At 40.3% G+C, this 14,348-nt stretch overlaps 1 protein-coding gene across 3 annotated transcripts in view; it reads left to right on the top strand.

Annotated features, from left to right (window-relative positions):
- The window catches only part of METTL9 (methyltransferase like 9), a 47,211-nt gene that overhangs the window by 6,076 nt on the left and 26,787 nt on the right, over nucleotides 1-14,348 (top strand). For all 3 annotated transcript variants that reach the window (XM_025416209.3, XM_025416207.3, XM_025416208.3), the window contains exons 2-3: nucleotides 8,484-8,674; nucleotides 13,631-13,840. In XM_025416209.3, coding sequence (XP_025271994.1) covers nucleotides 8,484-8,674; nucleotides 13,631-13,840 — 401 coding nt within the window. The remainder of the gene's footprint in view (nucleotides 1-8,483; nucleotides 8,675-13,630; nucleotides 13,841-14,348) is intronic.

Genomic DNA, 14,348 nt, shown 5'->3' with positions numbered 1-14,348 from the left:
GAATTTTTTTTTCTTTTTAAACAGTTATGGATTTAAGACAGAATTGAAACTATTGGTGTTTTGTTTTTGTTTTTTCCAAATGAAAAAAAATACTTGGACATCACAGTCATAGGTCAAAGTGCTGCTAATGGACAAATTCAGCCTCCTGTCCCCTCATTCCTCGTTTACCTTGTGGTGAAGGCTGACCAAAGTCAGGCATGAGTTAACAGTGCTAAGGAGCAGTTGCCAGCTTGCCAGATGGACAACTGATGGATTTGTATCCTCTTCTGAATTGCCTTCCAGAACCTGGAGGCCTTTGCAGCTGAATACCAAAGAGATTTTGAAGAGTCTCTTTCCTTGTAACCTGTGTTGAAGCCCTATATAAGTGTTTGCCTCAATTTCTCGGAACACTAGGATCTCCCTCTTCTGCTGGATATATACCAGGGGCCTTTATGTTCCCCTTTGAAGGTGCTTGAGGGCACCCTGGTAATTGCCAGTAAAAGACTGTTGTTTAGATCCTCTGAAGCTTTGTTAAAATTTTAGGATTATAAAATTCTAACAGTATTTGAAATGAAAATTGCCAATAATTTATTTATTAAATCAAAGCTGAAACAATTTAATGTAATCCATATGAATTGTTTCTCTCCATGGATGAGAGAGTGCTCTGTCACTCTACACATTAAAATCTCACATAAAGAGGTTGTTGGTTTAGGTTTGTGTCATTTGTGGAAAAATAATGAGTGGTTTGAATATTTACTCTTATGCTGTGCCTAAATGCAAGAAAGTGTCAGTGATTGAATGTCTGGACTGATAGGATTCATTGCAGAACTTAGAATGTAATTTTTGAATCCTTAGCTGTCAGGTTAATGTCATTAGGCTTGGTCTGACCACCCCCTGTAGTAGAAAAGATTTTGTGTTCATGGACCCCATCAGTGGAGCCTTTCCAATTGTTTCTAGTGGTACTAAATGCCTCAGGTCTTTGGTTACTCATTCTTTTTGAGAATGGCTGGGTGCCCAGACCTACAGTGTGGTTTTAAGGCATTCCCTTGAACTTCAGTTCTCTGACTGGCTTTTGTGGGCCTTGGACAGGAAGGGGAAGGAAATCAAGTTATTGTGCTTCTATTGTGTGCCAGACACTTTAATGTATCATCCTCTCTCATCCTCCTAACAACTCCCAGAGGTAGGGGGTGCACCCCCTTTTTTGATAGAAGATTGAGCCTGAGAGAGATGAAACTTGCTTATGAGACAGTTGGTAGGTAGCAGAGTTGGGTTTTGACCCCAGCTCTGTCTGATTTCAAGGCCCAGGCTTTTTCACCTTTTCATGGTATCCCTCCTAGGAAATCTTGTGTTGTCTGAGAGTCTGGGAAAGTAGGCTGTCTCCTTAATAGGAAACTGCCTCCACCCTAGTTGACCTCTGTGTAGACATTGAAGCTATGTAGCTATACAAAACACCCATTGGAGTTTTGCAGTTTGTGAATTAGACCAGGATGGGACAACTGTTCCAAACTTTGGCTTTAATTCAGTTTGTGCGTGCTTCGGTCAAGTTTAATGTTGAAAAAAAAATCTTTCCTATGATGTCTTTTTTTCTGACACTAATTCTCTGACACTGGCTGGGTGTCCTACAATTCATTTTTATTCTTTTTTTTTTTTTTAATTTTATTTATTTATTCATGAGAGACACAGAAAGAGAGGCAGAGGGAGAAGCAGGCTCCATGTAGGGAGCCTGATGTGGGACTCGATTCCAGGTCTCCAGGATCACACCCTGGGCTGAAGGCGGTGCTGAGCTGCTGAGCCACTTGGGCTGCCCTCATTTTTATTCTGACACAACCCAGAGTTGACATCCATCCAGAGGTTTAAGAGGTTTAAGGGCTCTGTTGTACAAGACTGCCCTCCCTTCAGATGCCAGCTGCAGGTAATGGGTACACGGACTACCTATCCATGCTTCTGCCCAACTTGGTTACAAATTCTGGGATTTCCATAACCCTCCCTCAGGTTAGATAATTTGCTAGAATGACTCAGAAGTTAGGAAAATACTTATTTACTGGTTTATTATAAAGGATACAATTCAGGAAGAGCCAATTGGAAGGGGTACGTATTGCAAAGTATGGGCGGGGGTGGAGGGTGGCACAGAGCTTTTCTGCCCTCTCCAGGTGAACCACCCTCCCAGCACATTGGCGTGTTCAGCCACCTGGAAGCTCCCAGAACCCTGTTGTTTAGGGGTTTTATGAAAGTTTCATTACCTAGGCATGCATGGGTGATTAAATCATTGGCTCTTAGTGATTAAACTCAGTCCCTAGAGGTTGGAGGTGGGGCTGAAGGTTCCATGGTTTGCCACCACCCCCTCATCGTCATATTAGCATTACAGAAGATACTCAGAAGATCACTCAGGAGATTCTCCAAGGTTTTTATGAGCTCTGTGCCTGGATCTAGGGGTCTAGGGGATGAAGACCAAATATACATGTATTTTTTTTTATTATACCATATTGCCTAAAATCAGGAAGTTGGCTTTTTAAAATCACTTTCTAATTCCAACTCTACTACTGTGCTCATGTCCTTTGTATTTTGGAAGAAAAGAGATAGTACACTTCTCTTTGATTGTTGAGGAACTCAAAAATAAATTTAGAAAAACTTCAAATTTTTTTTTAAAATTCTGTGTGCTAAAAAAAATAAATAAATAAATAAATAAATTCTGTGTGCTTTTTTTTTTTAAAAGATAGATTTATTTATTTATTTATTTGTTTATTTATTTATTTGAGAGAGAGAGAGAGAGGCAGAGACACAGGAGGAGGGAGAAGCAGGCTCCATACCGGGAGCCCGACGTGGGACTCGATCCCGGGACTCCAGGATCGCGCCCTGGGCCAAAGGCAGGTGCTAAACCGCTGAGCCACCCAGGGATCCTGAAAAACTTCTAATTTTATCCCTCGGTCTAGATAAGGAAATATGATCTTATAGGATATGCTTTGAAGGAACGATTCATCCACCAAGATGATATAAAGATTAGGAGATGTTTGTGGGTTTTATCTGTAAGACCTGACCTGATACCATATTATTTTGATTAGTGAATACTGTCACATACATGTTCAGAACTCATGTCTACCTGATGTGACTGTTTATTTGTCTGATTTTTAGTATCTTACAGTCTTGTTGCAAGTAGGGAGAACACTGCTATTTACTGTACTTTTTAGAAGATTTCCTGGTTAGTTATCACATCCTACTTTGTACTTGGCATCAGCAGATGACTGCATGGCATAATTGGTTTGATTAGAATTTATTTAAAAGATTTCCTTACTTATTTGGATTGAAGAAAATTCAAGTAAGCTTTAAAGGAAGATGCTAAGATGACGTTTTTCCAGACACCAGTGTCCAGCAGAGGAGGCCAGCCTACTGTAAGTAGGGTGGGTACACCGTCCTTCCAGTGTGAACATTTAACGAGCATGATGCTTTGTTCTTGCCTGTGCACCTTGGTCTCTGTAGTCTTTGAGGAGCACATATTCAAAGAACTTACCTGCTTGAAAGTGCATGAGAGCCTACAGACAGGCCACCCAGTGCTGCAAGCTCATTACAGCTTTTCATTTAAGCTGAATTGTCTGAAGAGAGGAACTCTGGGGGACTGCCTAATGGTTGCAGGGGCCCCTGCATTGATTTTTCTATCAGTATCTCATCTCAGAGCAAGGGGACTGCTTATTTAAGCCCTGAACATCTTGACCAAGATCATAATCCCATTACTCGATTCCCTTGCTTCCCTTGGTTTCTGATTTTTTTTCCCTCCTCTGGAGTATAAGTTCCTGGAGGCCAGTGAATCCGTCTTTCATTTTCCCTAGACCACTGTTAAGCTGGGATAATTAGGAAACACTAATGAAATTTTCTGGGTTGGCCCATGTAGTCGTTTCCAGGCAGTGGTGATTTTGCCTCCCAGGAGACGTTTGGCAATGTCTGGGACATTTTGGGTTGTCATGACTGGGGGGAGTGCTCCTGGCATCTGATCGGTAGGGGCTGGAGATGCTGCTAAATATCCTGTAATGCATCGGACAGATCCTGTAACAGGATTATCTTGCCCCAAATGTCAGGAATGCTGAGGCTGAAAAACCATATAATTTAGTTGCTATCTAGATCAGATTATCATTTCTCTAAACACACCCAGTCCAGTTTACTTGGGCAGAATGGTCCTGCTTTCTTTTCTGAAAATGAATCTCAGACATACTGGGTAGACTAAAGAGAATCTTTGAACGAAACTTTGGTAAAACACATGCGCCTAGAATAGGAACCTAGATTAGCTGGAAGTGCTCAGAAACCCTAGGCTTCCCCTTTATCCAGAAGTTGTGAGGTGGTAAATGAAATGTGAAGCACTTGGCCAGGTGCCTTGTACAAGGTAGGTGTTCAGTCAGGCTTTGTTGCCTGCTTGTGGTGATGCAATTTTGTGGTGCGTGGGTAGATTTAACCACTGTTTGCAGAAGTGGATTTAAGCAAGGCCTTTCAGGGGCATTGGCTGACTCAGTCGGTGGAGCATATGACTCTTGATCTCGGGATTGTGAGTTCAAGCCTCATGTTGGGTGTAGAGATTACTTAAATAAATAAAGTAAAATAATAAAATAATTTAAAAAAGAAAAGCAAGACCTTTCAAAAACCTGAATTTTAGAAATTGACAGAAACACAGTGACAGCTCTCTCTGTGGTTATCCTTATATCCCTTCTAGGATTTTGTTAGAAACTTCAAAATCTGTTAGGCTGCCTGTGATTTTTTCTTTTCTTTTTTCTTTTTTTTTTTTTTTTTTTTTAGGTTTTATTTATTTATTTATTTGAGAGAAAGAGCACATGTGCCTACGAGAGAGCATGAGCAGGGGGCAGGGTGCAGAGGGAGAGGGAGAAACTGACTCCCCACTGGACCCCACTGTAGAGAGCCTGCTACAGGGCTTGATACCAGGACCCTGAGATCATGACCTGAGCTGAAGGCAGATGCTTAACCAACTGAGCCACCCAGGTGCCCCTGTGATTTTTTTTTTTAAAGATTCATTTATTTTTAGAGAGAGAGTATGTGAGTAGGGGGAGGGGCAGAGGGAGAGAGAATGAGAGAAAGGGAAAGAGAGAGAAAGAGAGAAGCATACTCCCCACTGAGCATGGAGCCTGACATGGGGCTCCATCTCATGACCTGGAGATCATTACCTAAGCCAAAATCAAGAGTTGAATGCTTAACCTGCTAAGCCACCCAGGTGCCCCTAGGCTGCCTATGATTTTAACAATAATTCATTTGATGAACATTTATTGTTCATTGTATCTGTGCCAGGTTCTGAAGTCAGTCATTGTCCCTACCTTTATGAAACTTTCTGTCTACTTGGGAAGATAGACATGAACATACAGTTATGTATAGTTACTCACTTCAGTGGTCATAAATGTTACTGAGGAGATATATGGGATATAGGAAAAGGTATTTGAATGTGGGGGGGCGGGCTACCTAGTCTGCAAGTTCAAGGCAAACATACTTGAAGAAATATTTAGGCTTAGATCAAATTAATCAGGTGAAGAGAAAGTGGGTTGAGGCGATGGGAAATGGAGGGGACAGAGCAGACAGGTGTGAGACAGCCTTGAGAAAGGAGCCTCGCAGAAATAGAGGGATACAGTGTTGTGGCATAGTGAATGGCCAGGGGTTATGGATGGGTAGACAGTGTCATGAGGTAGGCTGTGGACACAGAACGGACAAATCGTGTAGGGCCTGGTAAGCCATATTGAGCATTTTGGATACTAGCTTCAGACTTATGTGAAGCAAGGTCTTGATGTGATCAGATTTGCATTTAAAAATTTGCATTTTTAAAGAGGTTTGCTTGGTCACTTAAATTTTCAGACTGCTTTTCATTTCTGGAAGATAAAAATGGCATCTACATTTAAATGTGTATGTGTATGTTAAAAACCCTTATTGAGATATAATTCACATACCATAAAAATCATCTTTCTAAGTGTACAGTTCGGTGGTGGTTAGCACAGTATATTCACAGAGTTGTACAGCCATCACCACTCTAATTTCAGAGCATTTTCATCACTCCAGAAAGAAACTCCATATCCATTAAGACACTCCCTTTGCCAACTGCAATCTACTTCTTGTGTCTGGATCTGCCTATTCTGGACACTTCATGTAAGTGAAATCCTATCCTTTGTGGCTTTTTGTGTCTGGCTTCTTTCCCTTAGCATAATGTTTTCAGAGTTCATCCATGTTGTCACATGAATCAGTACTTCACTGCTTTTTATGGCTGAATATCTTGTTTATCCATCAATTGATGGGCATTTGGGCTAGTTCCACTTTTTGGAGATTATGAATAATGCTGCTGTGGAGTTGACATTTGCATCCTGCAGATGGTCAGGAGGAACATGGATTTCAACCTTTGTCTTTAAAGAGGAGAGCTTTACTCCTTTTTATTTTGTAGCAATTCTGTTTAGTAAGCAGTTTCTTTTCTGAAACACTTGCTTGGCTGTAAAGGTTCAACCACATGTGTGAATGTCAATGAATTGAGAAAAATGCTGTTAAGAACTTGAGTTTTCCTCTTGGCACTTGAAAGCAATATTTGCAGTTAATGATGCCAAGTTCTGGAAGTCCACTGTTTTCTGTTGTCCATTACAAGTGAATGCCGAGGAATTGTTAGCTCCTCTGTTTCACTTGAATGACTTCTTGTCCACATTAATAGAGTGTACCTGATTGCCTACAACCGAGGTGATGGCTTTCATCCTGATTAGTCATTTCAGAGAATAAAAAATAAATAAAAGTCACAGTGGCCTCAGTATTACAGAGTTCAGAATGTGCACAGAAGGTCGTGAGTATAATAAAAAATGGTTTATGACATGTACTGGGGCATAACTTCAGGCACGATGAATATTAAGAATTAGTTAATGATAAAGCAAGAACATTTTCAGACCAAGGAAAAAAGTATAGGCAGTAAATATAAGAAGCTTCACAGCTTATCATGTACAGTAGAAGAAATGAAAATTGTTTTCAAGTCCAAGCAGTTTTGGTAACAGTGTTCAAATAGTGAATTAACACAAATCAGTCAACAGTTGGCACATCTGGTATTTAGTTTGGATATAGGTTTGTGAAAAAGATGAGCTAATCTTTGCAATTTTAATGTGCCTGTTTGCTTGTTTGTATTGGTTTCTAACTGGTTCCTTTTAATGTTAGTGTCAGGAATGTTACCCAAGATTTCATTCCACATTTAGCAAGCTTCAAATGACTGTAAAATTGGTCCACCAGTTGAGTAAGCTGTTACGGGACACCTGCTGATAAATGTCATATTTATCAGGGGGAAGCAAATTACTTTTGGCCAGTAGACTTTATTGGGAAAAAATTGATTGTTTCTTAGCAGATCATGGATTAGTAGTAACTGGTCAACCCTACAGTTTCATCATTGTAATTAATGGGCTTACTGTTATTTATCAGCCATGTTAGAGGAATCTCATTGCTGTTATTATAGGATTCTTTTGTGTGTCTGGTACTATATTGAGGATTTGCCTGCATTCCTTCTTTAATCCTCTCAGTAGATACCAGTGACAGGTAGGTATCTACTAGGATAGGTACATACCAGTGACATCTCTAGTCTACAGATGACTGAACTGAGGCTCAGTGACTAAGTGACTTCTCCAAGCTTGCACAGGAATGGTGGAGCCAGGACTTGATTGTGGAGCGGACCCTAAAGCTGGCCTACCCTACTATTTACCTTCCCCTTTCCTGGTACACTAACTCTAAATGAAAATGGAAAACGTATGTATTGTGGAAGATTAAATTTCATCCATGGTTGAGGTTCTTGGATTTTGCTCTCAAAAGTGCATTCTGGTTAGAGCCTGTTCCTGGGTATTTGGTTCTCTGGCCTGTTATTACTTTGTTTTCTCATTGATTGCAATGTGACCTTAAGTAACTTCTTAATCTTTCTCAAGAACATATTGCCCCTATTTGAGAATGTTATATGACCTGGTAAAGCACACCTCAGTATTTCTAAAGGCAGCTTAATCTGGTCACTGGAGTGTTAACTTCTGCTGCTTACTCTGCCATTGATGTGTTTGGTGGTTTTGAATTAAATCACTGCATTACATGATGGTTTCCTTATCTAAAACAAAGTTAATAATGCTAGTTTTGGCTTCTGAGACTGATTTTCAGTGAAGGAGAGGCCAACAGAGCTTTCCTAGATCTCAGAGTACTGGAGGTATAGTGACTGAAATAGTGGGCCAGGAGTCAGAACACCTGGATTATGGCCTAGCTCTGCCACCTACTAACCTACTAAGCTATATGATTCAGAAGCCTCTTCAACCTTCCTCTGCCCTCCCATCCCCTTAGGAGAATTAAATGAGAAATTATGTATGTGTAAGTATTTTACACTTTGTAGGTTATCTGAGTATAAAAGATGAGATTATCCTCAAAGTGCCAAGGGCCATGAGATTATGATATTTGGAAATATCACATTTGATTTAGTCTTCGGGCTTTTGTTTAGATGACACTTCAGTTGTGTATTTTCACTTTTTCTTCTTTTTTAGTGGTATGTGTGCAACAGAGAGAAATTATGCGAATCACTCCAGGCTGTCTTTGTTCAGAGCTACCTTGACCAAGGAACACAGATCTTCTTAAACAACAGCATTGAGAAATCGGGCTGGCTATTTATCCAATTATATCACTCTTTTGTGTCATCTGTTTTTAGCCTGTTTATGTCTAGAACATCTATCAATGGGTAAGTGAATCTTGTGTATTTTTTCTTTACCCTTAGGTTTATGAAAAAAAAAAGAGGAAAGTTGTTTTGTTGAAGGTGTTGACTGCCTCCGCTACAATATTTCTACTAGTTAGAATCCTTGACAGTGGGTCCAGTCTTCAGCCTTATGCTCCCAAGTGATGTTCATAATGCTGCTAATTCCCTGTGGGAGAGTATCAAGAACTGAATTCTTAACATAGCTGAAGAGTGAAATCTTCACCTTAAGCACACTTTCCAGGAGCAAGTTTTTTTGGGGGGATTTAATCAGCGCAGCAATGTGTGATGGCTTATTTCGAGTGAAGGGTCCAACATCTGTTCTTACATAATGTCTAGGCTCACCAGAATTTTTTTTTTCCGATTTTATTTATTTATTCATAAGAGACACACAGAGAGAGGCAGCAGACATAGGCAGAGGGAGAAGCAGACTCCATGCAGGGAAGCCTGATGCGGGACTTCATCCCAGGACCCCAGGATCACACCCTGAGCCAAAGGCAGTTGGTCAACCAATGAGCCACCCAGGGATCCCTCACCAGAATTTTTTAAACTTACTATGGAAGTACCTATCTCCAGAGTGGTTCTTTTGCATAAATCCATGGAAGAAGCTTTAGGAATATTTTTTATCTTTTCTTGGCCAAATTTTCAAGTATCTCCAAGGCCCAAGAATCTAGAATGCCAAGGGGAAAATCAGTAGGGCTCACTGTTTATGAAGCCTTTTTGGACAGCTTAAAGCCACTAGTTGGGCCCACTTTTTTCCCCCTTCAGGTTTGGAGCCAGATTCTCCTGAATGTCTGGATCCCCAATCTATCATCTGGTCCTTAAATATGTTTTTAGGCACCATGAGCCATTTCTCAAGATTTCTTACTTGATTTTCTTCATTGTTTATATGAAATTGCCTTAAGTTTGCTTCAGCAAACAGTTGTTATTTTTGTATTGGTAGTTGAATTTATACAACTTGGTCTGACATTTTGTTTCTGAAATTGGCTGCACCAAGTTTCTGTTCTATACCATTTTATTTTTCTTTGGAAAGCAGACAAGTCACTGTAGCAATCATTCTTATCCTTTATGGTGGCCTTTACCTCTTTAAAAATGACAAAAGGAAAAAAAATGACAAAAGGTAGGAATCCTCTCTTCAAATAGTATTTACATTCAACATTTCACATATAATTTTGGGTGATTTCAAACTGAACCACCTCTCTCCTTCACCCCCACCCCATCTCCAACTTCTGCCCCATTGGCTCCTGGTTAAAATTCCTTGATTTGGAATTTCGTGGTTTGGTCAAAGAGAAGCAATACATTTAATCAATCCTTTGGGTTCCCTTATCTATGGCTCTTACCTCCCACTCTCCCAAAACATGTCCTGTGTCCTTTTCTCACCTGAAAGCTTAATTTTGAGCCTGTTGGTACTTTGCTTCCATGATACGTTATTACCATAGATGGTTGTCTCTTTCTGAAATAATTATAGGCATACCTCATTGTATTGTTCTTCTCTTAATTGTACTTCACAGATATTGCATTTTTTAAAAAATATTTTATTTATTTATTCATGAGAGACCCAGAGAGAGAGAGAGAGAGAGAGAGAGAGAGAAGGAGAGAGAGAGAGAGAGAGGCAGAGGCACAGGCAGAGAGAGAAGCAAGGTCCATGTAGGGAGCCCGATGTGGGACTCTATCCCAGGACTCCAGGATCATGCCCTGGGCCAAAGGCAGGAGCTAAACTGCTGAGCCACCCAGGGATCCCCAGATACTGCATTTAAAAAAAATTTAATTGGAGTTCTGGGATAACCATGCATCATGCAAGTCTATCAGTACCATTTTTCCAGTAGCATTTGCTCACTTTGCATCTGTGTGTCATATTTTGGTAATTCTCACAATATTCAGACTTTTTCATTACTATATTATGATAATCTCTGATTATGCCTTGGTGAAAACTCAGGTGACAGCATTTTTTTTTTTTTTTTAGGAATAAAGTATTTTTAACTAAGGTATGTGCATTGCTTTTTTAGACATAATGCTGTTGCACACTTTATAGACCACAGTAGAGTGTAAACATAACTTTTATGTGCACTGGGAAACCAAACAATTCATTTGGCTTGCTTTATTGTGATACTCGCTTTATTGTAGTGGTCTGGGTATCCTGTACTGCGTGGTACCTTCTTTAATTAAGATGTTACTTATCAGACAAGAGGAAGGCCAAGTCAGGAGAGACATGATAGCTGCTTTCAGAGTTTATATTGTAAGGAAAATATAAGGAGGCACACCTCCTCTATAGATTCTAAATCTAGAGAGAACTTAGATTGTGGCCAAAGAACGGAGGATGGTTATTAAACACTAACCCCCGACTGTCCAAGGACATCACTAACTTTAGAAATTAAAGGCAAGGGGATCCCTGGGTGGCTCAGCGGTTTAGCACCTGCCTTTGGCCCAGGGCACGATCCTGGAGTCCCGGGATCGAGTCCCGCGTCGGGCTCTTGGCATGTAGCTTGCTTCTCCCTCTGCCTGTGTCTCTGCCTCTCTCTCTCTCTCTCTATGTCTATCATAAATAAATAAATATTAAAAAAAAAAAAGAAATTAAAGGCAAGTGAGGGAGTCAGACCTCTCCATAGTATGTGTTTGCTGGAAACTTTATATTGAGCTAGGTCAGTGTTTTGGTATTTTAAATGGGATAACTTTTTATTGTGTGGGACTGACCCACATATGTCAGGAAGCCTAGCTTTTCTGGCCTACCCTCACTAACTGACAGCATTCCCAATTCATCAGGACTACCCCCAGACTCTCTCACCTATAGGGCAGAGTTGGTCCTGGTTGAGAAACACTGGGCTTGATGAATTTTGATTTGATAGTTTTAATCTTTTTGTGGAGCCTTTGTGGCTCATGATTCTTGGGAATAACCAACTGAGCCTCTCAGTCACCCCTCTTTGGTGCCCTTAAATGTAGATAAATCAGATTACCTCCTGAGCTCTGACCGCAGATGACCTCTATGTCTAGAGTTTTAGGATTATCATGTCAAGGTTCCTTACATCCCAAGAAGTTGGCTAGGAAAACATGTTATTTTATAACTGGGAAAGTTTAAGCCAAATAACTGTTTTGTAAATTACTTTTGAACCTGTGGCAAGTCAGCAGCAACACTGGGAACATGCATCCCTCAAGCCATGCTGCCTGTACCCTCTTCCTGCTCTGACTCTGGCTCCTGTGTGAATTTTGTAAAGCCCCTTCAGTAAGTTCAGTCCCTTTTTTCAGATTTGCTTTCTGCAGTGTAATGTACATTAGAAGATTAAACAAAACAAAACAAAACAAAACAAAACAAAACAAAACAGCTGTATTGGAGGAAATCACTTTTCTCTGTAAGGGACAGCATCGTGTTTAACAATCTCTGATGTCCATGCTCCCAAACCCCCCTAGTTTTTAGCATTTCTGTGGAACATAAGATTTGCTATAAACACATTAATAGATATGGTGAAACTCTCCTATTGCCTTAATGGGAAAAAGGTAGAGAGGTGGTTTGTTATATGAACTCTGCAGTTTTAATCCTTTCCTAAACTGGTCTTACCAGGAGCACCAGGTTGCACACATCTTTCCAGTCACCTTGTGACATGTTGTACCTTATGATTATTTCCAGAAAGTAGCAGTACAGTACAGATTTCTGGCCATTTCCTAGACCAGTGGTTTTCAAACTGTGTTCCAGGGTCTGAAGAGGAAGTGCCTCAGGAGCTGCTTCAGGCTGCAAGGAAAGGCCCAGAAGTGGCAGCTTCTTAAGGCTCTTAACCTCATTTCTGCAGCAGCTCCATTTACCATTCATTGTCATCTCTGAGCTCCACTTGATTTCAAGAAAGGGTTTTACTGCTTAAAGGGAGTTGGAGAATCCCTGCTTGGGAAAGACTAGGATTTGAGAGCTAGAAAACCAGGGCTAAGTGAGGAACACATTCTGCTCCCCAACATGATGCTTCTGTGAGACTTGGTTTGAGCCATAGCTGCTGTTGCAAGAGCTTTCTCTGATCTCCATTTAACTCTTCTCCAACTCTTTTTTTAGAGGCATTACTGTGGTTTTGAATGTTTTTTAGGATCTTTAAAAATAATAGACCCAGACATTTGGGTAATATATAAATCAATGGAAATATGAATCTACTTTTTAAATGCAAATTAACTGATGCCACAGGGGCTGCTCTTTCTGCTTTTCTCTAGTGTCTCTTAAACATCTATGATAGTGAAGCTATTTTTCCTTACCCATTGTTTAGTTTCATAACAGCTTTTTTTATTTTCTATTTGATTTTTCTGCTTAGTGTTATTGGCTAGTGCTGTGGTCTGATTCTGTTGGCCTGTAGCAGAAAACATTACTCCATCTCTCTCCTTCCTAGTTTGACATAAGTTCTTCACATTCACTTTTTCTTTTTTAATTTTTATTTATTTATGATAGTCACACAGAGAGAGAGAGAGAGAGAGAGAGAGAGAGAGAGAGAGGCAGAGACATAGGCAGAGGGAGAAGCAGGCTCCATGCACTGGGAGCCTGATGTGGGACTCGATCCTGGGTCTCCAGGATTGCACCCTGGGCCAAAGGCAGGCGCTAAACCGCTGTGCCACCCAGGGATCCCCTCACATTCACTTTTTAATTTCTTACTCATTCTTCCTCCCTTCCCTTCCTCTCTCATTCATCCTGTTTCCTTTCTGCCTTTTATTTCTCTCCCTTCCCCATTCTTTATAGTTTTTATTTATAATCTCAGAGCCAAATGATACCTGGAGGTATTTTCTTATTTTACTAACTTTGCTTTTAACCCTGTAAGTCATATAAAAGGTAATGTATAATTTAACCATACAATCACATAAAATAAACATTTTGTAGGTTCAGAAGGAGGCTGTCAGGGCTAGTTACTATAGTTGCTCTGAATGTATGTGGGGGTGCTTACTTTGCATGGACTCTTCCATTTTTGTCCCCTTTTTTTTTTCCAGGTTGCTAGGAAGAGGCTCCATGTTTGTGTTTTCACCAGATCAGTTTCAGAGACTGCTAAAAATTAATCCAGACTGGAAAACCCATAGACTTCTTGATTTAGGTGCTGGAGATGGAGAAGTCACAAAAATCATGAGCCCTCACTTTGAAGAAATTTATGCCACTGAGCTGTCTGAAACTATGATATGGCAGCTTCAGAAGAAGAAATACAGGTATAAGTTTTAGACATCATTTGCGGTATAGTTCTTGGTTTTAGTGTATTATTTAGTATATGTGGTGCCAAATCAAGCACTTGAGGAGTATGTTATTTAAAGGATATGAATCAGAAACAATTCTCCATGATTAGAAAATTTTTAAAACTTTCTATATTACAGTAAAGTAGAAACAGAGAGAAATAATCTTTCCTTGTCAGTATTACTTTGGTCTAGAGGAGTCGGCTCTGTAGAAGGAGAGGGGCACGTGAGGGACAGCTTAGTAGAGGGAGATCAGACTTAAAGACTTTTGTGATTGAAATCTGACATTCTTTTTTTTTTTAATAATTTATTTTTTATTGGTGTTCAGTCTGCCAACATACAGAATAACACCCAGTGCTCATCCCGTCAAGTGCCCCCCTCAGTGCCCGTCACCCATTCACCCCCACCCCCCACCCTCCTCCCTTTCCACCACCCCTAGTTCGTTTCCCAGAGTTAGGAGTCTTCATGTTCTGTCTCCCTTTCTGAT

The sequence above is a fragment of the Canis lupus genome, chromosome 6 (genome assembly GCF_003254725.2).
Source record: "Canis lupus dingo isolate Sandy chromosome 6, ASM325472v2, whole genome shotgun sequence".
NCBI classification, from domain to species: Eukaryota; Metazoa; Chordata; class Mammalia; order Carnivora; family Canidae; genus Canis; species Canis lupus.
The sequence above is the reverse complement of the archived record's forward strand: the minus strand, read 5'-3'. Positions and strand labels throughout refer to the sequence as shown.